Raw genomic sequence first — 22,658 nt, 5'->3', positions numbered from 1 at the left:
TAAACTGGCAATGGCCGTGAAAACAGTCCCTGGCAGTCGAGGGAGCAGGAAAGCAGAGGTTTGCAGAAAAGTTGCTAAGCCAGCAACTCCAAACAGAGCCGCCCTCACAGCCCACCCGGTCTGGAAGCAAAGCTGGGCTTAGCCCCAGGAAAACACAGCTGCCCAGAGCTTCGTACCAGAGCGACCATCGGCAAGGTCCCCACTGGAAAGAGCTCTCTCAGGAGAGATGGGGCAGCTCAGCTGTGTTAACAGCATTACCACCTGAGGATTTGCCCTGTGAGGTCCCAGTGCTGTGTCCTGGCAAAGCAGCAAGTCCAAGCTATCTGCATATGAAAAACATCCCCTCTACGAGTTACTGTGACATCCAGACTCAGTGACACAGAGGGGAGAGCAGAGTCCAGAGCCAGACCCAAGCCCCACTGGCCTAAGGCAGTGCTGGGGAAGATTCAGCCACAAGCTGAACGCTGTGCAGAGCTGCCACCTATCTCCTCCCTGGCAGCAGCAGGGCTTGTTCGCAGACCTAGCCTGGCGTGACATAATGGGTAGAGACAAGATACCGCTTGTCCCAGGAAGGATGCCAGGTCTGAGGCAGTGGGAAGGAAGCTTCCTCCCCAGCAGAAAGGATCTCATCCAGTTCTGCCATTTCCCCATTCAACAGTAACTTATCCCATTACCAACTGGGAGTGAATGCCCAGGGAGATACAGCAAAGAAAAAAGTAACCTTTATTGCCAGCCATGAGCAATGCCAAAAGGAGCTTCTCCTATCAGAGGGAACATCAGGTACATGCCACATGACCCCCTGCCAGCACATCATGCTCAGGGGCACCCCATCAGCTCCATCTTTCCTGGACCTCCACTGCTAAGGGCATGCCGAGCAGAAGCATTCTTGTACTGCAGCCATGCATCTTCACATGACCCAGGTACAGGCTGAGTGCCTGGGAGGCTGCACCATGGAGAACCACACCAGCAGGCATCCAACAGGACTGGCCCTCTGTGTGCCCTTTGGGGCTGGTGCTGTGTAGGGCCAGGCCAGGGTGGCACCAGCTCTGCACACTGGGCTCCCAGAGCTGCTGCAGATGCAGATACCAGGGATGTCTGTCTGAGCCCAGAGAGAGTGCAAGGGAGGCCAAACTGATTTGGAAACCACCCACTCCGGAGACATCCCTGCTGGCATGTCTACAACAAACCTGGTTGATGTGTTTCAGCTTGTCAATAATCTGGCTAATCACTGGCTCCGGACCTTTAATCTTCACCTCATGGTTGCCAGCCTGCGCTTTTGCTCCATTCCTTGTGATCTGGGGACTGTACCTGTAGGAATGAGAACAGAGAACACCACAATGTGATGGGCTAACAGAGAGAAGATCTTTATTCAGCACAAACATAAAAAATCCCAAGACAGGCACCAGCTCTTTCCAAAACAGCACAGGACAGTTAATAATGACAAAGAAAGGACAGAAGATTCCTATAAACATTTTTGCTCTGATTTTGCAAAGCAGCAAGATGATGTAGTTGTATCACTTGAGGACAATGAAGTCCTTTCCAGTCCATTAGTAACCAAGGAAGATGTTAAACAGTATACAACAGAGATAAATATTTTCACATAACTTGCACCCAAGAGTCCTAAAAAAGCTGGCTCAGAAATTCTGGCTTGCTCATGTTTGTTTAAAATAAATCTTGGCAGACCACAGAGACTCCAGTACAAGAGCAGTAGTGTTGTGCCCACAGCCAAAAAAATGAGTGGGATGACCCAGTTAATTGCACGCTGATTAGCATAACATCAACCCCCTTGCAAAATAATGACTATCACTGAGCTGTGATTTCAATAATAAAGAATTAAAGCATCAGAATATAATTAATGCTGTCAACATTGCTAATGGAAAATAGGTGTTGTCAAACAATCCTCATTTCAGTCTTTGATGAGATCCAGCCTTAGGGATCAAAGTAACTGCTCAGACCATGGGGTATCTTGATTTACACGGGTACCATGCAAGTCAGCAAAGCCCCCGCAGACTAGATTAAACTGCCAGGGCAACTCTGCAGAGGAGGGTGGCCAACCCTGCACTGAGCTTTTTCATCGGCAATTAGGAAAGAAATATATATTTACTTGCTGCAAGATTTATGGAATGACAAAGTTTACCAGAGTGATAAAAGGGAGGGGAAGAGGGACAGAATTGCTGCATACTTGCCTTTGGAGGAATACGTTCTTACACTCAGGACCTGTGTAACAGCTGATGATGCTCCAGCATAAGACAAGCACCAAACTCTAAACTTGGGTCTGCACCGGAGGAATCAGCTGCCACCACTGCCGTCTGGCAGCGACAGCAGTGGCACGGAGCACACCGGCACCTTCTCGAGCTCTGGGCTGTTGCCATTCATCACAGCGCCCCTGATGGGCTGTGGTGTTCTACAAGCAGAAAACAAGTCCTCATCTCCAAGAGCCAGCAGCCACAACAGGCACTACCAAACCCCAGCGAAGCCAAAAGTGAGATCGCTGAGATAACACCAGCATCAGTCTGCTGTATGGTGCATGTATTTTTCTAGTGCCATGGGTAAACCATGAATTTTCCTTTCTGCTTTCATCTCTTACACATAATGTTTTTATGCAGCTCCCAGCACCAGCCCTAGTGGCTGCCTCCCTGTCTATCAGCTCCTTGCTCCCCTGCCTAGCTAGCTAATCCTCCATCCCCATGCTGCCAGGCAAGCTCAGGCAAAGACAGCCTGTTTCACATGGGTTTTGGGGAGAAAGTGGGACTTCAGCAGGCATTTAAAGAAGGAGAGGCAGACATAAAGGATGGTGGGGCCAACTCAGGCAGGATGCTTTGCTAGGGTAGAAAGCAAGAGGCATGTGGACATTCGGTCACAAGAGCTGTCAGGGCACACTGAGGGACTTGGGGATACTCAGGGGCTTGGCTTAAACTCTAAACTAGAGACAAGATCTACTCAGACATGTGGGGATGCAAAGGCAACCCCAGATCTATATGGTGCAGCAGCAATCTGCACTGACCTGAAATACTCATATAGTTTAAAATACAGAACTGAGGCAGTTTTCCACTCCAAGGCTATGTCAGAGCAGGAGTTCCATGTACAGGAGTTTCTGCACCTCCAGCTGGGTCCCCACCACTAGGCATTCCCCATATGCATCTCCATTAATGGCTGACAACCCTGCAACATGCTGCACTGAAGAGATGACAGAGGAAAAAGGACAGGAAAAAGGAGGTGTCTGTGCCTACAGCACAGGAGCACACACCTGTGTATATTCCTTTTCGAGGCATAAGCAGCTTGCCCGGGTGCAGGCATCACTGCAAAGCAGAGACGTCAACTTGACTCTCCCAAGCCCCACCAGCTCCTGAACACGGGGGCAGCTGCCTGCACAACCATCTCACCCCTTGCACTTCGGCACCAGCACAGCACCGGATTGACAGCTCTGCTCTGCACCCCAACACCCTGTCCCCATGCTGGGGCCTCCTATTAGGACTCAGCATTTTGCAAAACCCCTTTTTTTAATAGTTGCGTTAACCTGGGAAGCACAAAACATGGCTGTACCTGAGACACAATCGCTCGCAGTTCAGAAAAACCCTCATGTGCAGTTGGAGGGCCATTGTAGGTTGAAAGTTTAGTGACTGGGAGAACGGGGGCAGCCTGCGGCCAGCCTGCAGCAGCCCATGCGCTCCTGGCACAGCCGTGCATGCTCCGAGCACCATCTCGTGGGAAGAGGCTGCTGCCGCAAGCACAGACCTGCCCGGCTCTGTTGAAACTTGGGCTGAACTTTTTGCAGGGGGATAGAGCACTGGGAGCAGTGAGCCATTAATCTTAATCCTGCTGCTTATTTGTCACACAGCCTCTTAATGCCACCATGCTGACCTGACAAACACATCTGGAAACTGGATGTAAACATCCACAGCACACGTGAGTTTTTAGATGACAAATTCCTATCTTTGGTATCACTGTAAATCTAATTTAAAACACTGGTGGAACTGAAAAGTACATTGCTGAAAGGTCTCCTGTGGTTTCAGAGATTTAATCAGGAAACTCACACAGATTTTAGCAAGAGCAGAAACAAGCCCACTTGGTGCATGTCTGAATTAATACAATCTCTCTCCTTAACAGTTTTATACAAAGAAACACAATAGCTTGAGTTTGAGTGGGCGAAATCCCTTCTGAAATCCATGCAGCGGCTGTCAGAGAGGATTTCTGTAGCCTACACAATGTAGTACAGGAGGGAGGAACACAGTACTACAGCAATACTATAACTCCATGTCCAGAGACTGAAACTGTTCTCCAGAAGGTTCTGCTGGGGTGGTGAGGACCTCAGATCAGCCTTCTCAGGGGAAAAAGTCTATTAGAAAAGGAAGCAAACCTGAAAGCATTTGCAGAGGGATCTCTCCCTAAAACAGTGATGTTGGAGAAATGGAGCATCACCTCCTGGTGTTTCCCACCTGGCCAGATACAAGGGTACGTACCTGGCCCAAAATGAACCATTTGCACCATTACACAAGTCATTTAAAGCTGCAAGGCAGTGGGCCCTGCAAGCCGCACATCTTTGAGCATGAATTGCAAAAAAGGAGATGCACGGGGACCCACAACATCCCACCAGCCAGAAACATGGTCCTGTGTGATTTCGATGCTTTGGGGGACACTTCCTCTGTGCTGCCAAGCTGAGACCTCCTGGTGTGCTCGGATACAAGGGGGACACTAGCTCCGCTCAGCTGTGCCACTCTGCCCCAGCACCAGCCTGGTGGCCACATTCAGGCATGTGGGATGCAGCCAACCAAAGGGTTAAAGGCTTTGAAATGTAGCTTCAGTGAATGACCTGCATTCCTGAAATGCCAGAGAAGCTGGAAAAGGCAGCTGGCACCCCTCCCTGTAGCCCTGGCCAAGCAGCAAGGCCTTAATATGGCAGAGAGATGCCTTTGCAGCCCCCAACAAGCTGGAGGATGGGAGTCTCAGGACAGTACCCATGCAGGCTCCTCTGCATCCCCCCCAAGCTGAAGGGTTGGCGGGCTCGCAGGCAAAACAAAGCCAAAGCATCACCTTCCTCCCATGTTCTCCAGTCAGTGCAAAAAAGGATAAATCTCTGAGCCACCTCAAGCTGTTTTTAAAAACTTATGCAGACAAAACAGCCCCTTGTGCAGGACACTTGTTCCACTTCATGAAACCCATCACATGCCGCTGCCATGGTGATTGATATCAGCATGGAACAGCAAATATGCACAGCGGATAACATCCCCCACCCCGGTCCCTGGGGGTCTCTGTGCTGAAGGGGTATCAGTGCTGCAACATGAGCATAGTCTGGCTCACACTTCATAAGCAAAGCCCAAAATACTTTTCTCTTTGACATGTCTCAATGTCAGTCAGCAGCATCTCCTTTCCTGGGCTCCCTGGGTATGGGCTCTTGCTGGGGACATGGTATTTTCCAAAGACAAATACCACATTGTAAAATGTGCTGATAAGCAGCCCTTGTTAAAAATTACTTCAGAGACATCCACCTTATGAAAACATCAATGATCTGAAGTTTTCTGTGGGGACAGTACAACTGCAGACCGTTCCTGCCTCTTCTCATCCACCGGACATGAGTGCCCAAGTGCTGTCAAATTGAGGGATCTTCCTCTCCTTTCCCCTCCACCATCCACAAATATCTGCTGTGAATGTTTGGTCTTTCCAGTCCAAATGCATCTGATTCCAAGCTTTCATTTCAGAGCAAAGACGACAAGATGACAAGTGTTATTTAAATACATGGCAATGAGTGTAAAATGTGTGTTCATCCTACTCGGCCCTGCTAGGCTTTGAGATGAGTTACTGCAATACACGATGTGTGATTTGGAGAAAGTAATCCTGAAAGTCAAACATAAAGAATTACACGTTTTAGAAAAAGGAAAGTAAGCATGTCATTCAAATAAGAATTAATTTTATGCCTGCCTTCCAGTTGCAAATTACTTACTCAAATGCAGATCCAGCTTAAACAGCACAGTATCCCTTACAGGCTCTCTCGACTACCTGTGTTCACTGAATTACATTTGTCAGAGAGAGTGGGTGGGGGACAAACAGAACACAGACACAACACAACACAGAGGTTTCATTGCACAAGAGTTAATAACTGAGTTTGAGAGCAGTATTCCCCCAGACCCCCAAAGCTCCTCTGCATTTCAAGACGTGACTTACTAAAGATCATGTGGACTGGTGACACTGAGTCCTCACCACACAGGAGGCAAAAGAGATGAAAAAGGGGAGAAAGGAAAGAAAAGTTTTGCCCCCCCACACCCCTGACAAGAACCCAGCTCTTACCTCCAGCTGGTTTTCATGGGTCAGTAAAGGTGGGTGCAGTGGTGAAGCCAACATTTTACCCTCTGGCCCTGCTAATTTCTGGTTTAGTGAGACAACCTCAGTGTCACATCAGCAGTAGAAGCAGTGGGGGCCAAAAGGCTTGAAAAGCTGTTTCCAGCCCACTCATCCTGCCCTGAAGTCAGGGTGTAACTCCTAGATGTACCCACAAGCCTCCATGAAGAGGTGACAACTTCTTTCCCGGATAGTTTCCTCTCTAAAGACAGATTGTCCAGAGAGATATTTGGTCAGTCATATCTCATCCCAGACATGGGCTGGGTGTGGGGTGCAGGTCCACCCCAGCTGTTGTCTTCCATATGGGGTGCAAGTCTCCACCGTCCCATGACCATATACAGGGATCTGTTACATGGGAGTGCAAGTGGCAGGAGAGACGTGGGGTGTATGGCTCTTAGGTGCCTTCCTGGCTTTGCTTGCTTGCTTGCTTGCAGAGAGTCCTTGCAGTCACTGCAGAGCTCATGATACTGCAGTCAATTTACACCACCAGTAGCTCCAAACAAGCTGCTTCAAAGGCAACCAGGAGGATCCAACGCTCTCAGTGGGGAGTGTTCTCACCTAAATAAAAGGAACCATTTTCTGCTGGATTTCCAAATATCAACACCTTGAAGCCTCTGAGAGCCTCCTCAGATCCTGCTGTCTCAGTTCCCTGCCAAGAGAATTGTTGCCTCTTCCCAGTTGCCCCACACAAAGCTCTACAGCCAGTGAGTGTGCTGCAGATGATGGCTTGGTCATAAATGTGAGGTCTCAGGTAATCAACTGGCTCTGGGAGATGGGACTTCAGAAGGAACAGCAAAAACTGCAATATTCGTAGCAAAACAATGAGAGTTTATAGACAGCCTGAAGTCTCTCTCTATTCTTATTTCAGTTCAAGACAAATAGATTATGGAAAAATTGGCTAAACCTGGGACCAAGCAGCAGGATTAATAGAGGAAGATTCATGATCTTAATTTCTGAAATACTCTGGAAACAATCATGGCCACTAAATAACCCTCTGAATTTGCCTACTATCCTTTCATTATAGCTTATACTTGCTACAAAGCTGTGTTTTATGAGCTTGAAAAGTTATACAGCCCCCTCTTTGGGGACTCCATTGTATCAGATACTTTGCAACACTGCCAGAAATAACCAAACCCTTCACGAACTAAAGGGTTATTGCTGGCACGGAATTTCCTTTGTTCCAATTACAGAATCTCATTTTTCTGTCTTGCTTCCAATTGTGCTTTTGTTGTTTATGATTTATATGATTAAAACAAACCATGGTATGTTGGCAACAGCAGGGAAATCTGAGACTTCTAACTTGAAGAAGAGAATCTGGCAAGGTGCTAAAAATATATTAATTTTGAATTGGTACAAAGAAAAGAGTTATGCTGGTGATTTAGATTAATGTGTGCATTTGTCTTGAGAAATTTAGAAATGGCAGTATCTAACAGTAATGCTTAATGTACTTAGAAGTTTTGCAGTGGGCAGATGTTGCTGTCATTCTATTCAGAACAGCTGGAAAAGAATATACTCATGTAAGCAGATTATTAAACTCTGAGAATCTAGATTTTAATAGGCTTTTAGTATTAAATGCTGCAAAACCCTGATACTATATATGAAGTTCAAATCACCTTTGAGATTCCAATGCTGAGCTCCCATAGAAACTGAGGGGAGTTTGACATCTCAACACCTACTCGACTTAATCTGAATTACTCAGTCAGTACTTCGGTGATAAGAACTGACCTCTGTTTTTTCTCGACTTTGGATGGAAATAAGGATAAGAGAGGATGGGGCATGAAGACAGAGGAAAGGAGGAGCAGCACAGAAACCCTCACTTAGGCAGGTTTAAGCTGTTGTACACCCACCCTGCCTACATGTCTGTCTCAGGGAAGTGCCTGGAACTGAACCCAGGAAAGCTGCAAAGAGGCACACAGGGATGTACAGAGACAGAGGAAGATCCAGCAGGTCTGGTCCCCAGCTACCACAAACACCCCAAGCACTGTGACCCCTCAACAAGTTCTTTGTAAGTAGTGGAATGTGCCACTCGTGGCTTTTGCTATGAACCTTTGTGGCGTCCCATAAAAGCACAGTGTGTTTTTGCACACTCTGAGAAGTGTGAAAAGCAGGAATGTGTTGCCTTTTCTTTTTTCTTCCCACTTCAGCTTGTGTTCTTCAACCATGCAAAAGCACAGCAAAAGACATGATGCACTGTTCTGCATTACAGAAAAATCAACCTTTCTTGTGTGGTTTCCACTGTTATTTCAGCAGTTATTTCAAGGCACCATGTCCTAAATCCACAATAGGGATGACAATCAAACTATTAACCCACAGATCAAACCTCAGGAAGGAGGATGAATTCTTGCCATTAGATGGTCCAACATGGAAAAGCAAATGATTACAAAGGATCAGAAAGTAAGACTCAGTAAAAAAAAAGAGGGGTTAAAAGCAGGATAAAATACCCTAGCCAGCTGCATTGCACTGGAGCCCCGAACATGCCACCTTCAGTCAGGGCAGAGGGGCTTAAGAGCAAGGAGGAAACAGAGGATGGTGCAAGGCTCAAATTGGGAAGTGAGACCCAGTGGAAAGATGTTGAGCACATCCAGTCCATGGGGAGGAGGGACACTCTCACTCCCTGTGGATAACAAAGCACTGGGATAAACAGGACAGAGTAAATACTGAGCCCGAAAAACCACAGGAGAAGGATTGCAGAGTGCAGAAGGGACTGTTTGCATTAAATAACAGGATGCACATTGTTGGTATATCAAGTACTTGAGTCCAGTGGCAAGGGCTGTTTAGTTGCTATTCCAGGTTTGATTTAACGTGTTATAGGAAAAGGACTTAGAATAACTAACAGATCTTGTCATGACAGGGAGGTCTGGAAATGGATAAGTCAGTAGGGCTCTTTTCTAACTTAATGAACACTCAGGTATTACATTAGAAATGCAAGAGGTAAATAGCCACAATTCCTACAAGAACACAGTCAAATCCTAGACATGCTCATACAGATGGTCACACTGACCTCACAGACACAACAGTGCTCGAACAGTTTTATCCATTGCCCACACACAGCACCAGACATGGAAACACATGGAAGCATAGAATCTACCGAAGCATCGCTCTGCCCAGGTCTTCACCTGATCAGCAGATTCAGCAGGAGCTTTCTAGTTTATCCAGGAACCCAGGGATTGCTTATGCCCTGCTGCATTGTCCCTCCAACAGATACCAGGGTTGAAGTCACTCATGAGGGCCAGGGCTTGTGAATGGGAGGCTGCTTGTGTCTGTCTATAAAGGGCCTCATCCACCCAGTCTTCCAGGTCACATGGCCTGAAGCAGAGCTAGACTGCAACATCACCTGTCTCTGCTTTCCCTTTAATCCTGACCCAAAAGCTCTTGGTCAGATCCTCATCTATCCCCAGGTAGAACTCCAGGCACTCCAGCTGGTCACTGACATAGGCACCCCATCCTTGTCTCCCCTGCTTGTCCTTTCAAAGAGGACCATCCTTCCATGCTGAAACTCCAGCCACAGGAACCATCCCACCATGTCTCCACCATCCTTCTTTCTGGCAGCCACCACATATGTGGGACAAGTACCAGGACAGCATCCTGAAATTAATACCAGATATTCAAACCACACCAAATTTCTTGCAAAAAGTGGCAAGATGGAGTCTGATGACCAGCAAACACACACCAGCCCAGCAGGAGCATAGAATTGCTCCAGTACATAATGCACATTCTCAGAGCAACTTGAGTAAGAGCTGCTACACCATGAACAGCTGCTTGGCTCCCTCTTGGGGAAAACACTGAAATAAAGGAACTAGCAGCTTGGGGTACTCAATACCCTTACCTTAAATGCTCTTGATTTTCAGGAATCCTCCCAGACACTCTGAAAGAGATGCCAAGCTGGGAAGTCCAACCACATGAAGCAGCCTGTGTAGAGATCATTTTAACTACGTGGGTCCTGGGAGAAGAGAACCCTTGACCATTATCTTAGCTCAGCTTTATTTAGCTGAGGTCTCCCCACTCACAGCAAAAATCTCTAATATCTGCCTTCAAGGGAACTGTCACTAATATTTTATAGGAGCTCAGAGGTGGCGACAGAGGGGGCAAGGAGAGGAGTGCAAAAGCACATGTTCTTCAAGCACAGTAGAGGATTTAATCCTTAACTCAAGAGCCAGGGGCTGAAATCTTGGTGCCCCCTTCATTCACACAGACTTTATCCTCTCCCTGCCTTGCCCCCCTGCATGCCATGGCATCTGTGTGACCTGCTATATGGTGCCACCACCACCACAACATTGCAGCAGGGACCCGGGGTACATCTCTGCCTATGACAGCCCCCTGGTATTCTCAGCAGAAAGCTGAAGGCCGTCTATCACCTGAAGTCATGTTTAATCTGCAGATAGCTTTCAACTTACATTTGCAGGAGGGATCTGGACTCAGCACTCTTCCATTGCTACCACTTCAACCAGCTGTGGCATCAGCAGGACCTGGACCAGGGCCACTGGCTGTGACCCCAGTGAACTGTCATAAGCTAACACCTCACCCTCGGTACCCCTCTCCAGAGCTGCAGTGTTTATAGCCCTGCTTTAAAAGTTTTAATTATGTATCAGTGAGACAATATTGAAATAATATTTTTCTTCCCAATTGAACTTCTCAGTTAGGCACGGAAACTCAAGATTCTCCAGAAATAAGTGCCAATAGAGGACACATTTTTCCTTAGGCAACATAAGTACATTTTACTAAGCGGGTGATCTTAGATGTTGAGTCATTTTTTTTCAAAATAGAGTTTGATGCTATTTTGGTCTATTCAGTGTTTCAGGTCAGTATTGCAAGTACAGACTAATTATCACGTGAAGTTACTGATCAAGAAGTCATAATTAATATCTCAACATTTCACCATTTCCTGATTTTACTTCTATTTCTTCCCTTATGCAAACTACTTAATAGCAAAGGATGCTTTGCAAAGTAGGGTGATTAGAGGAGATTTATGTAATTATAAAAAACATTTCCAAGTTCTACTTCCACATTATTTAACATTCCCAAGAGGCATTTTTTGCAAGAAAAATCTCCATTTCTATTAACACTTCCTTCCTCTTTATGGTATGAATCCTGCATGTACCTGTCTCTGTTAACCTCAATTACGACCAGTATATCCTCCAAAAGGGCAAGTGAGGCAGGGCAAAGTAGCCACAGCACAAGCTGGACCTTAGTGGGAATGGCTCCATCCCGAGATGACAGCCAAGACTTGGTGGTGGGAACGTGGTCAGATGACAGCAGTGGCACCACCAGAGTTCAGTAGTTTCCACTTCCTCCAGCTGAGAGCCATAGCAAGGAGAAATTCAACACGGGAGTCTTCCTTGACTCTCCCTGGATGGGGCAGGGGATGCCGACCACAGTGTCCTGCTACCACTGCATGAAGCCTGGCTGGAGACATCCCCACCCCATGCAATGCTTGGGGGCAATGCCCTTACTGCTGCTCCAGAAGAGCCATCCCTAGACTGTGGTGCACTCTCCCATGGGAACAGGGCTGTGTCAAGCTGCTTCTGTGTTCCTGTCTCTGGCCCACCCTGACCAAATCCCATCACGGATGCAGGGTTTTCACTAAGTAGGAAACTCAGTGGAGGACAGCACACAACCGCTTCTATCTGTGCAGATCTTGCACATCCATCTGAGCTGCAGCACAGCTGGACGCCTGCTCTGCACAAGGTCCTTACGGGAGCAAGTTGTCCTGGTCACAGACTGCTCCTGTGCTGGTTAACAAAAGATAAACAGTACTGGGGAGAGGGAGGGCAAGAGATGTGATTCACCTCTCCACGACTTCTTGTCCGTTCCAGCAAAGGGTGTCATTCTGGACAGCAGAGCTGTGGTTGCAGATGTACTCTGGCAAGGTGCTGTAAAAACTGCTATGGGACTTCAGCTTTGCAATCAGTTCCCTGAAAGAAAGGGAGGGAAAAGGGTGCTCAGCTAAAAGGAGAATACAAGGTTGGTGCATTTCAACCAGTGAAGGTAGTCACACAAACACAACATTAAAGCAGCTAGGTGGAAAAAAAGCATGAAGCATCAGTTTTATTTCTGACCCCAAGTAGTTTTTTGTGGTTTTCCTTGATGTTATTCAGTCAAAGGCTGAACCCATGTTTCCCAGGGCAAAACTGCTGGTGATGCGGAGGGATGTAGGGGCAGCAGAACCTCAGCCCAACCATGCACAAGGCAAAAGCCAGACAGAGTCTCTGCACTCTCACAGCACCTAAGGAAAGGTGCCACTGGCTCAGGCCATGCATCTGTGGGGTACATCTGAGCAGCAAGGGCTTAGGCTGTAGCATCCCCTCTGCTTTGCAGAAGGCAACAGAGGCCCTTCAGGGGTTTTGTCTGGCTGACATTGGCCATCCAGCATTGCTTGCAAGGGCAGGTGGCATTTTTGGTAGTAGACCAGAGCTGACACTCTCAGCACAGATTTGTACACATGGGTAAGGCTGTGTTTGATGTTGCACTCTCAAAAGTACACAATTTCAAGGGATGCACTGGGCTGTCACAGTCCGCATTTAAAGGGGCAGGTTACACTCACCAAAATGGCTCTGTCGCAGGAAGGCAGGAGGAGCTGCAGGAGATGCAGGAGCAGTGCTTTCACCACACAGAGGGATTGTGAATCAGGCTGCATCCCAACCCTGTGCCCTCCCTTCCCAGCAACAAGGACCTCCAGCTGGTCACCTGCAGCAGTGGTCCAGAGGTACCAGGATACAGGCTGACCATGGGATCTCTGATGTTGCCAGAGAGGTGACAGAGGCTCTGGGAGTGGGATGTGACATCCCCCCAGCCCAGGTCTGATCCCTCAGGGACATTCAGCAGCTGTCACCAGGGAATAGTGAGAGCACCAAAAGAAACGTAATATGAATAGCAGGGACTGGAGACAGTAAGACTTGGCCTCACAGTCGTCTTGTTTTGTATCAGCACATTTCCTCCTATGGCAAGGGGTTATTTCTCAGCCTCCTTGCTCCCTGGGAGGGATGATGAGGAATTAGCACCTGGAGCAAGGAGCACTCTGAGGGGCATTCCCCAGGTGCTGTAGAGGGGGGTTGTCCATCCCTGCCAGCTGTGGGGAGCTGCCCTGCAATCTTAGGCAGTTTGGTGTGCAGGGGGGTGCCCAGCTCCCTCCATCCCTCCTTGCTTTGGGTTTCCATGGGGTTCCCTCTCCAGAACCCGCGACAGCCAGCTGGGGGCAGGCGATACAAGGAGAAGGCAGCCTGTGCTGTATGCTGCCTTTTCCTGCCGAGGAGCCTGTTCCTGCCGTGGTGGGGCTGACACAGCCCTCGCAGGGAGAGCCGCAGCCTGTGGATAAAGAGGGTCACTCAAGTCCTGCCTCTGACCACCACAGCACGTGCTGCCCAGGCATCGCATGCATCGACCTGTCTGTCGCTGCCATGCAAATGAACAAGGGTTTGTCTGATGAGTCAAGGCCCCTCCAAAGGGTGGGAATTCAGCCCACAGCCCCCTGCACAAATCAGAGTTATGCTTCAGGCAGTCACCTCCTGTGTGAACCACCTCCTACATCCATCTCCTCCACTAGCCTAACAGTGGGGCAGAAGTCCAACCAACACCATCTGGAAAGCCAAAATGAGGAGACCTGGATCATCAGTTATGGCAAACCCCAATGAGGACAAGCCTCACTGCCCATGGCACTCAGCTCCTTACATCCTAGGCATTGCCTTGCTCCTCTTCCACAAACCCCAGTAGAGCTGGGGGGAACAGGCAGAAGGAAACTTTCCTGGGGAGCAGAGCTCCCAGCAGGGCAGGGAGGGGTAGGGAAAGGAGGAACTCCTCCATATCTGCAGGTATGAACCCATGTAATTCATCTCAGCAGATTTCATTAGACTTCAAAGTCTTCAAAGGACATCTCTGTCAGAGTGTGGGCTCTGTAACCTCCAACATGTTGAGACAACGGAGGAATGCAAGCCCTGGTGCTGCATCTCATGGGAACCGTATCAAGAATGTGGCCCTGTTAGTCTTCAGAGAGAAATCCACTCAACTTAGTCTACCTCCAGTTTTAAAAATTGCAAAGCTTGCTTGTTTCTCTTCCGCAGGGATTTTTCTTTTATTCCAGACAGAAGTAAAGGCACTGCGTATCTCTGGGTGCGCTTTCAGATCCAGAGGGGAGATGCTGCTCCCTGACACATCAGTGTGAGCCCACTTTACAGCTTCTACTTACATGGGGAAGGAAGCACGGGGTGCAGAGCCAGCAGTGGAGGCACCTGCTTCCTTTGAAAATACTCAGTAAAAGGCTGTTAACATCTCTGAACTACCATAAAACACTACACAAAAAGCATGAAATGCATTCCCCTTACCTACACACAGTGTAACATACAACAATTCAGGCTGGAGTGACCATTTCTATCTATAACTACACTTGTGAGTATTTCAGGCACTATAGCAGTGCCCAAGAAATCCAGACAAGGCATTTGGTGTATTAACCTGGGTGCACTAGGTGAGAAAACCCATGTAGACATCTCACTGCACTTCAGAGTCCGCCACAGAGCAGCTCTGGTGATCAGAGCCAAAACCAGGTTTATGGGTAAGGGAAATAAACAGCTTTTGCATCTGCTTCCACAGGGCCATTCCATATGGTGGCTGCTCCCGCAGCCCATCCAGCGGGCACCACACTCAGCCTGAGCATTCTCACCTCCTCCTGCTCGACAAAGTTTCTTCTTGCTCAATGTCAGTTACTTTCAGGACTTTCTTGTCAATGAAAAGGTCTTCTGGATAATTAGCTGATCGAATCTGCCTCTGCTGAGCATGGCCACATAACCGGCTTATCTGGAAAACACAAACAGCAGTGTGAGGAAGTGTTAGGACTGCAGGAAAACAGCTGAGATGCACACTGGCACCTGCACATGAGCTGCTATCGTCCTGTCATCCCCATCTTGCTTGCTCATATCGCAGCAAGCACCTGAAAGCAAACTGCTGTCCTAAGGATACAACCTGGCTTTTGTAAAATATCTGCCCCCTGGGAAGGAATGCAGGAAGCTTCAGGCAAAATGTCAGGGCATTGAAGTGCTCCTGTGGCTATCAAAACCCCTGAGCTGCAGGTGTGACAGGCAAATCTTCCTGTGTCAGGCTAAACTTAGGCTGACAGGAGGGGGCTTGAGATGTTCCCTGTTCCTTCCTTCCTGAATGCCCCAGCATCTCAAGGCTCTACACTCTACCTCTCTAGTCAAACTTTTAGGAAACACCTCCCCTCTGAAGGAAAATCCCAAGACCCTGGTTCTGCATCTTGAGGCAGCTCAGCACCTGCACAGAGTGCACTGCAGATCCCCAGGGATGAGCATCATATACATCACTACTAATTAAAAAACCCAGGGCATAAAATACAGCAAGCATTGGGGCCACAGCCCAGTCATATCATGGGAGGCCCTGATGAACAGGGCTCTGCTAATGGCATAAATTAGCTCATTAGCTAATGATGATTTGGGAACTGGCTGCAGCAGCAAGGGAAGGAATCCAAAGCACCTCGTTAAAGCTCTCTCGCATGGCCGCTGTCCCAAGACTCACCCAGCAGTAGCCACTGCTGCAGTCCCTGCTGTAGATGGGTTTGCCACCATTTCCTTCTCTGGGAGACTACCAAGGGACATCTGTCCCCCTTTGGCAGCACTGCCACTGTAAAAGTCTCCTTTTGATCCACCCTGTGCTGCTCTGCAGGACTCATCCATGCTGGGTTGTGAAAGGAGCTTGGCTGATTGCTGGGACCATGAAGGCACCTCAGTTAACACCACCCTCACCGCCTCTGAGCCTCATCCCACCACCCACTCCAAGCTTGGGACCAACCACATACCCATGAAATGCCCATTCGTTGCAGCACCTCATTTATCTCCATGCCACAACAAATCAAGGCAATCAGCTAAATTCCCAGTTAGCTGCACACCAGAGGTTAAAAACACACCCTCTGCCCAAAGCTACAAGCATCTGATGTGTAAAGAGAAGAGATTAATTCTGTTTTATTACATTACATTTGGGTGGGCAAATAAATTAGTAATGTCACCTGTGTCATTATCAAGAGCAGCACAGTTTGTTTGCACAGGCTGCCATACAACAAAGAGTAAAATAGAAACCTTCTGGGAGCTGGGCACTGCAGTTTCTGGTTCACAGCACAGTGGGAAGACATGCTGCCACCAATCCTTCTGCACCTGCAGTTTCCTCTGCCAAAGCAGTTCCTCCTGCAGCTGCCAGGGGGGCGGTTTCTGCAGCATCTTACCTGGTTTTCCTCTTCTGTCCTCCTTTGGCTGTGTCTCCTCTCTGCCTTGCCAAAACCGAGTTTTGCAGAAGAATGTGTCAGCTCTACTGCCCTCCCTAAATCACTTGGCAGGCTTCAAAAACAGAGGGAGGAAGGGATTGAGAAAATGGACCACATTTTGGGCTGTTTTCTTTGCCTTTTAGGCTTTCCTTTAGCACTCATCCCTCTCATAACGTTTACAGGTAGTCCCCTGATGCAAACAAACAGGAATAGGAACAAATCACAGTGGGAGACCTGGAGAATGGCATTTGGGATCTGAGACCACCCCCAGCGGAGAATGGGTCCAGATGTCCCATTCTCTCTCTATACTGCCTGGTGCCACTGTCCCTGCAAAGGGCAGACCAGCAGGAGAGCACCAGGATGCTGAGGGGTCTGTGGGCTTTTCCTCTGCCCAAGTCAGAGGTGAGACCTGCCGTGAAACCTCCTCCAGGGAAACACAAGATACACAAAAGATCCAGGACACTGGGTATAGAGGAAGCAATGCCACAAAGCAGCATCACTGTATCCACGCTCTGCATGGACACCTAAAGTGCAGGAGAGAAGTGGGGAAAGGTCGGATATTTTAAGCTGCCTTTTGTGATTACTCCCTTTGATTCTCCCCGGGTCTGTGAAAATTCCCCCATTCCCTTTCCAAAGCCCAGCTTTCAGCTGGCAAAACCTATCAAACCCTGAGGGAAGATCAAGTCCAGGATCAAGGCTTTTTCCCAAGGATGCAGAGAGGTGCTGAATGGGAGGGGAGGGTCAGAGCGACAGCGCAAACAATGGCACCATCTGAGAGCGTGCTTCAAACGGCAAAGGGGCCCGGCAAACTGAGGCTGCTTCATCTCCCACCCAGCACTGGAGGTAGCTGAGCCCCTCTGCTACCAAGTCCTGCACAGGTGCCGCGGCTCAGCTGCATCCTCACAGTCCCACACAGCATCTGGGTACCACAGGCTCCAAGATTCATAGAATCTGTAAGGCTGGAAAAGACCTCTACAGTCATTGAGTTCAACCCGTTGATCATCAAGTCAACTCATTGATCACTGAGTCCAGCCATCCCTTCCGTGAGGGATGAAACCATGAACAGGACTGTGTTAGCTGTGACATGGGACAGCAGATGTAATCTTTATGGATAGAAGGATGCACTGCTCAAACTTTCCACCAAGTTTTTACTTACTTATTTATTCGAGCACCAACTAACCTTTTCAGGAAAAAACCCCAACCCTGCAGCCCATATTGTGAAGTCACAGTGAAATGGTTGTCACCTTTTAGTCAAACAAAAACCCAGCTGAGATTTGAACTTAAAATAAAGTGAGCGAAAGTAGAAGGAACAGATTGCCTGCTCATTTGCAGGGGTGGCATTGTGTATACTTTTTTGGGGGAGGGAAGGATTTCACAAACCATCTGCCAAAGTCTGCTGGGCCACAAGCAGTCCTAGGACAACAGCTTAGAAATTCTATTTCAATCTTTCCCTCTTTTTGAGTCTGCACTGCAGGCTCAGGAGCGCATGAACACAGCTTCCCAGTCTCTTCCTAACCACTGCCATTTTAAAGCCAACTCCAAAAAGTAAAGAAAAATGCTACTGTAGGGCAGTCAGAGAAGGGACAGACACAAGCTCAGACCTTGAGGAGAAACAAGTGTGATGCTTCAGCTCTCTAGGTATTGCTTGCTCTGACAGGAGCAAGGACAGTCAGCTCCCCAGCACGGTGGTGTCTCTACAAGAGGGAGAGCAAAAGGAAGGGAGCTTCTCTAACCCAGGTGCCAAACTTGTATCAAGCAACAGTGTTTAATATGTGGTTTCCTCCCACCACACAAATATAAACGTGAAATTCAAAGCAAATCAACAGAGCAGAACCACTGGATCTTCTCCTCGGGCTCCCCACGCTACCAGGTGGATTGTAAATATACACCAGTCCTTATCTTAACTGTAGTCAGTGCAAGAGCTGTGCCTTAATTCAGAATAGGCTGAAGTTTGACACATCAAGCCACAAAAAAATGACTAAGTAAATCAAATCCCAATGTGTTTTTTAGGCAACAGGAGTTACACCTTGTTTTTAAAAGAATCTGCCAGGCCACCAAAAAACTGCTGCAAGGGGACACCAGGCAAGAAAAACCATCCCAAAACCCAGAGTTTTTACAAACCCCCAAAGACACCAACACTGTAACAGCCAAAGCAAAATTTCCCTGCCGCAGCTCATTAACAAACTCACTCATTACCCAATTTAATTACCCTCCTCCATGATAGTGTGACGCAGTCTATGAGGGGAACACTGCCTTCTGACGACCACTACTCCTCGCTCCATTTCTTTATTCCAGCCACAGGGAAATACCACACCCAGCTAGGGCAGAGCTCCTCGGGCACTGCCTAAGGCCGGCAGTCCCCATGCCCGATGGGAAGCAGCTGGCTCCCAACACCCGCGGGAGCTGCACGCCGTGTAATGGCTCCGCTTTAGAGGGAACATTGATTTGAGAGGAGCACAGGGACAAGGCTAATGGAGTAGCACTATCAGCCCACTTTAACGCTTCTCCATTAATTTAAGATAAGAGGTGCCTGAGGACTGCAGGGAACCTGCGGCTGTGTGGGAACAATGCACTACAAGCAGCCAGGGACCAGATCCACCACCAGGGCTGCTTCCAGCTGTGTTGATTGCATGGGTGTAAAGCACAGCACTGACCCACGTGGGTACCTGCCAGTCCACGGAAACTGCGATGGCTGGGGTTAATTATCAAAGTAATAGTGACCACAGTACCATGTTCTGTGCAAAGCATCACAGCCTCTGTGCAGCTGATGGAGGGCACCTCCAGCCTGGCTATGGCAGGATGGCATCGCTGACGCCTCTGAGGCTCCTGATGAACCCATTCTGCTGCCAAGGCACGAGGCAGTGTAGCCACACAGGGCAAAAACATCTTACCTTCCACATCAGCAAGGAAATGCAGGGATAAAAGGATTGGAAAGCAGCACACTGTGATCCTCAGTGCCAACCTGAGCTTTGCTTTTAAGAGTAAGAACATTTTAAAGGTAATTTTCTAGATGATTTAGAAGAAAAAAAAAATCCACCAAAAAAAAGGAGCTAATCAACTTCTCCTTGGACAAGAAGAGAGTGCATTAGACACTGCTGGATACCTGCTGCTGCCACTTCTCATTCAGCCCAGGAGCACCACTCTGCTCTAAAGGAGAGTTTGCTCTATTTGACCTTCGCTTAAACTTTACATGGAGTTTCCATTTGCCTTCCCTATGAACTCTTCTTCTTATAGATTCATTCTCCAGGAAGACACAGTATTTTTTTCCCTCAAGGGGATGGCCTCATTTTTGAAGATTTCCTCCTGCAATCTCCTTTGCTCTCTGGAGTTCACATAAGTCATTTTATACCTATTCGTGAGTTTCCTCTCAGAGAAGCCACACATTAAACTGAAAAGAGACTAACTATTATCATTGATTTGAACACAGCTTCTGAAAGGATGATTTGCTACAGTATGCACAGAACATCAGGAGACCACAGACATGCTGTCTTTGGAGGAACCAACTGGTGCCCACTAAACCCCGAGCATCCTTCAGTGATGGAACCCAGTTTGACCAGTGAGGCTGAAAGCCTCAGTAAAGCAGCTGCTTGAATTGGTGCTTCTTCCCCCAATTCTTTTTAACAACCTGCTCCACTACACATCACAAGTGTTATTAGCATTATAAAGATCGCATTTGTGCCCCATTTATCTTCAAAGTCACCATAAAAGTGAACCTGAAGTCTATTACTCAAGCACCGCTACAGAATTCCGCTTAATTAAATTCTAAAGGGCTTAAACCAAAAATATACATTGGGATGATGTGGGATAGAACATAAACTTTTTAATAGTAGTAACCAAGCACATTTACCATTTCTACAGGTGTAATAAAAATGCTAATATATGTTAATGTTTAGTCTGTGGTTAATGTTTTGTCTTGTTAATTTCCCCAGGGCTTTTATTACTGATTTAAATCTGCCACACTGCCCCAGTGATCGCATCGCCTTCCACAAAATGGCACCACCCACGATCTCAAATGAACACTGATTAACAGGAGTGGAGAAACATTTGGCAAGGACAAACACTCTTATTACATGCTTCTAATCATTATATACATTTTGTCAGGAAGATGGGAAAGAGACAATTCGCAGCTCCCTCACTCCACTCACAGCAGAAAAATGTGATTATGGGCATAAAAGTGAATTTACAAGCCTTTATTTTAGGAAGCACATCATTATTAGCTAAGTAATGATTGTTCTTCTGGTTCCAGGCACTCAAGCAGAAAGAACAAACTGAGTATGGTAACACAGATGTCTTCTATGAACGCTGCAACAAAATTCTTCATTAATGGAGTACTAAATGTTATTAATCAGCTCTATAGTATTACAGTCTCCATTATTTAGACTGCAAGGATTACATAAGAGACAGCATCCTAACTCGGTCACGCAGAGACAGGAATTGCAGGAAGTGACCTACTCTCCATGCTGAGGAGAACGTTTAATAATGCATCACCCTTAAATAATGCAATGCTATAATGTGTAAAATGCACACAAACACTAATGCTTAAAATAACAGAGTGCCTGTCACACCAGTGCCTGCAGTGACGCCCAATACATGCTGCAAACATGTGCTACAAATGCTCAGGGACCCCTGCAGCCACCAGACCAGGTTGTGCTGAAGGCCATCACCACCTGGTTTGAAGACTAGGTCCTTCAAATTGCTACAGAACCACAGAGGGATTAAGGAACCATTTTTCAAAGCAAATATAACTTAATTTTTCATAGAATGGTTTGGGTTGGAAGGGACCTTAAAGATCATCTGGTTCTAAATCCAAATTCCCATCCCTCATATAGAAGATCACAAAATACTTTACAGAGGGTCAGCATCACAGCAGAAACACAGGGCCCAGAGAGGACCAATAGGACTGGTTCTCAGGGCAAGGAGCAGGATGTGCACCACACAAAGCCATGTGTGTCGATGTGACAGAGTTGACACAGGAGCTGGCAGGTCTGACACATGGCGTGGTTACATCATCACTCTAACCCAGAGACTGCATAACGACAAGAGTGCACCAGCTCAGCAGAGCAGTGGGGAGCACAGGGGAGTTTTTATGGGTTTCAATCCTTGATGCCAATTGCTGAAGCTGGATGATTTCCACCTGCACTTCCCTCTGCTACATCAGGGCTCACATGCCTTAAATTGGAAAGAGACAACCACTGCAGCTCCAATCATTGCTCCCATTAGGACATGCCACCCTGTCCCCAGGAGGGTGTGATGGCCAATGTACCATACATATGCTGCAGCACACAAGGCACCTCCACACAGTGTCCCACCATGTCCTGACCCTTGTGCTGACCCAGCCTCTCCCAGCACAGGATGCCCGTTCTCTCAAAGGAGCTGTGACCTCGGCTTGAGTCAAGCCCTTTCAAACCTACATAAAATAATGCAAACAAGATGTTTCTTCTTTCTTGCATCCCCAGCATGGAGTGTTTAATCCACCAAAGAAAGCAGCTTTGTGTTTCAGTGAAAGCCTGTTTATTGTTATTTATAGGTAGAGAGGAAGTCAGACTAAATGATCACAGTTGTTCCTTCTGCCTTTATAATCCAAGACATGTAATTAAATAAAGCACAACTTCTCAAGTCAGCCTTTCCCTCCAGCATTTTGTTAATTCCATATATAACACAAAATTTGGTATTTTGGTTCAGATGGTTGGACCTCGGCAGCAAACCACAGGCCGGCAGCTGAAGCCCCAGCCAGGGCTCAGACCCAACCCAGCCAACCAACTGGGAGAGTCAAGAAAAAAACATTTGCTTAATTTTTGGCACACACTTAAGCAGTTTTCCCAAGTGGAGACGTTTCCTGGAGCAGGGCCCTGTAGCATACTAATGCACCATTATGGTTTTAAGTTAGATCTGCACAATCTGATATTTCTTAGACAACCAAACTAAGACTTTATACTTGGAAGGAGAAGTCCTGGAAGGTTACAGCAGAGCAACACTTCCAACAGAGGGAAGATGTGGAAGCAAAATCCAGAGAAAACCAGAGCATGTTAGACTGACCAAAGCCAGGTTCAGGAGCAGAACGTGGCAG

The 22,658-nt window shown here is 47.6% G+C and overlaps 1 protein-coding gene across 4 annotated transcripts in view; it reads right to left on the bottom strand.

The window, feature by feature from the left end:
- The window catches only part of GPC4 (glypican 4), a 238,069-nt gene that overhangs the window by 128,721 nt on the left and 86,690 nt on the right, over positions 1-22,658 (bottom strand). For all 4 annotated transcript variants that reach the window (XM_032123487.1, XM_032123483.1, XM_032123484.1 and 1 more), the window contains 3 exons: positions 14,984-15,117; positions 12,120-12,245; positions 1,188-1,308 (listed from right to left, as the gene is read on the bottom strand). In XM_032123487.1, coding sequence (XP_031979378.1) covers positions 1,188-1,308; positions 12,120-12,245; positions 14,984-15,117 — 381 coding nt within the window. The remainder of the gene's footprint in view (positions 1-1,187; positions 1,309-12,119; positions 12,246-14,983; positions 15,118-22,658) is intronic.

This window comes from Corvus moneduloides, chromosome 14 (assembly GCF_009650955.1).
Source record: "Corvus moneduloides isolate bCorMon1 chromosome 14, bCorMon1.pri, whole genome shotgun sequence".
Classification (NCBI taxonomy): Eukaryota; Metazoa; Chordata; class Aves; order Passeriformes; family Corvidae; genus Corvus; species Corvus moneduloides.
This window is presented reverse-complemented; position numbering and strand designations above follow the sequence as displayed.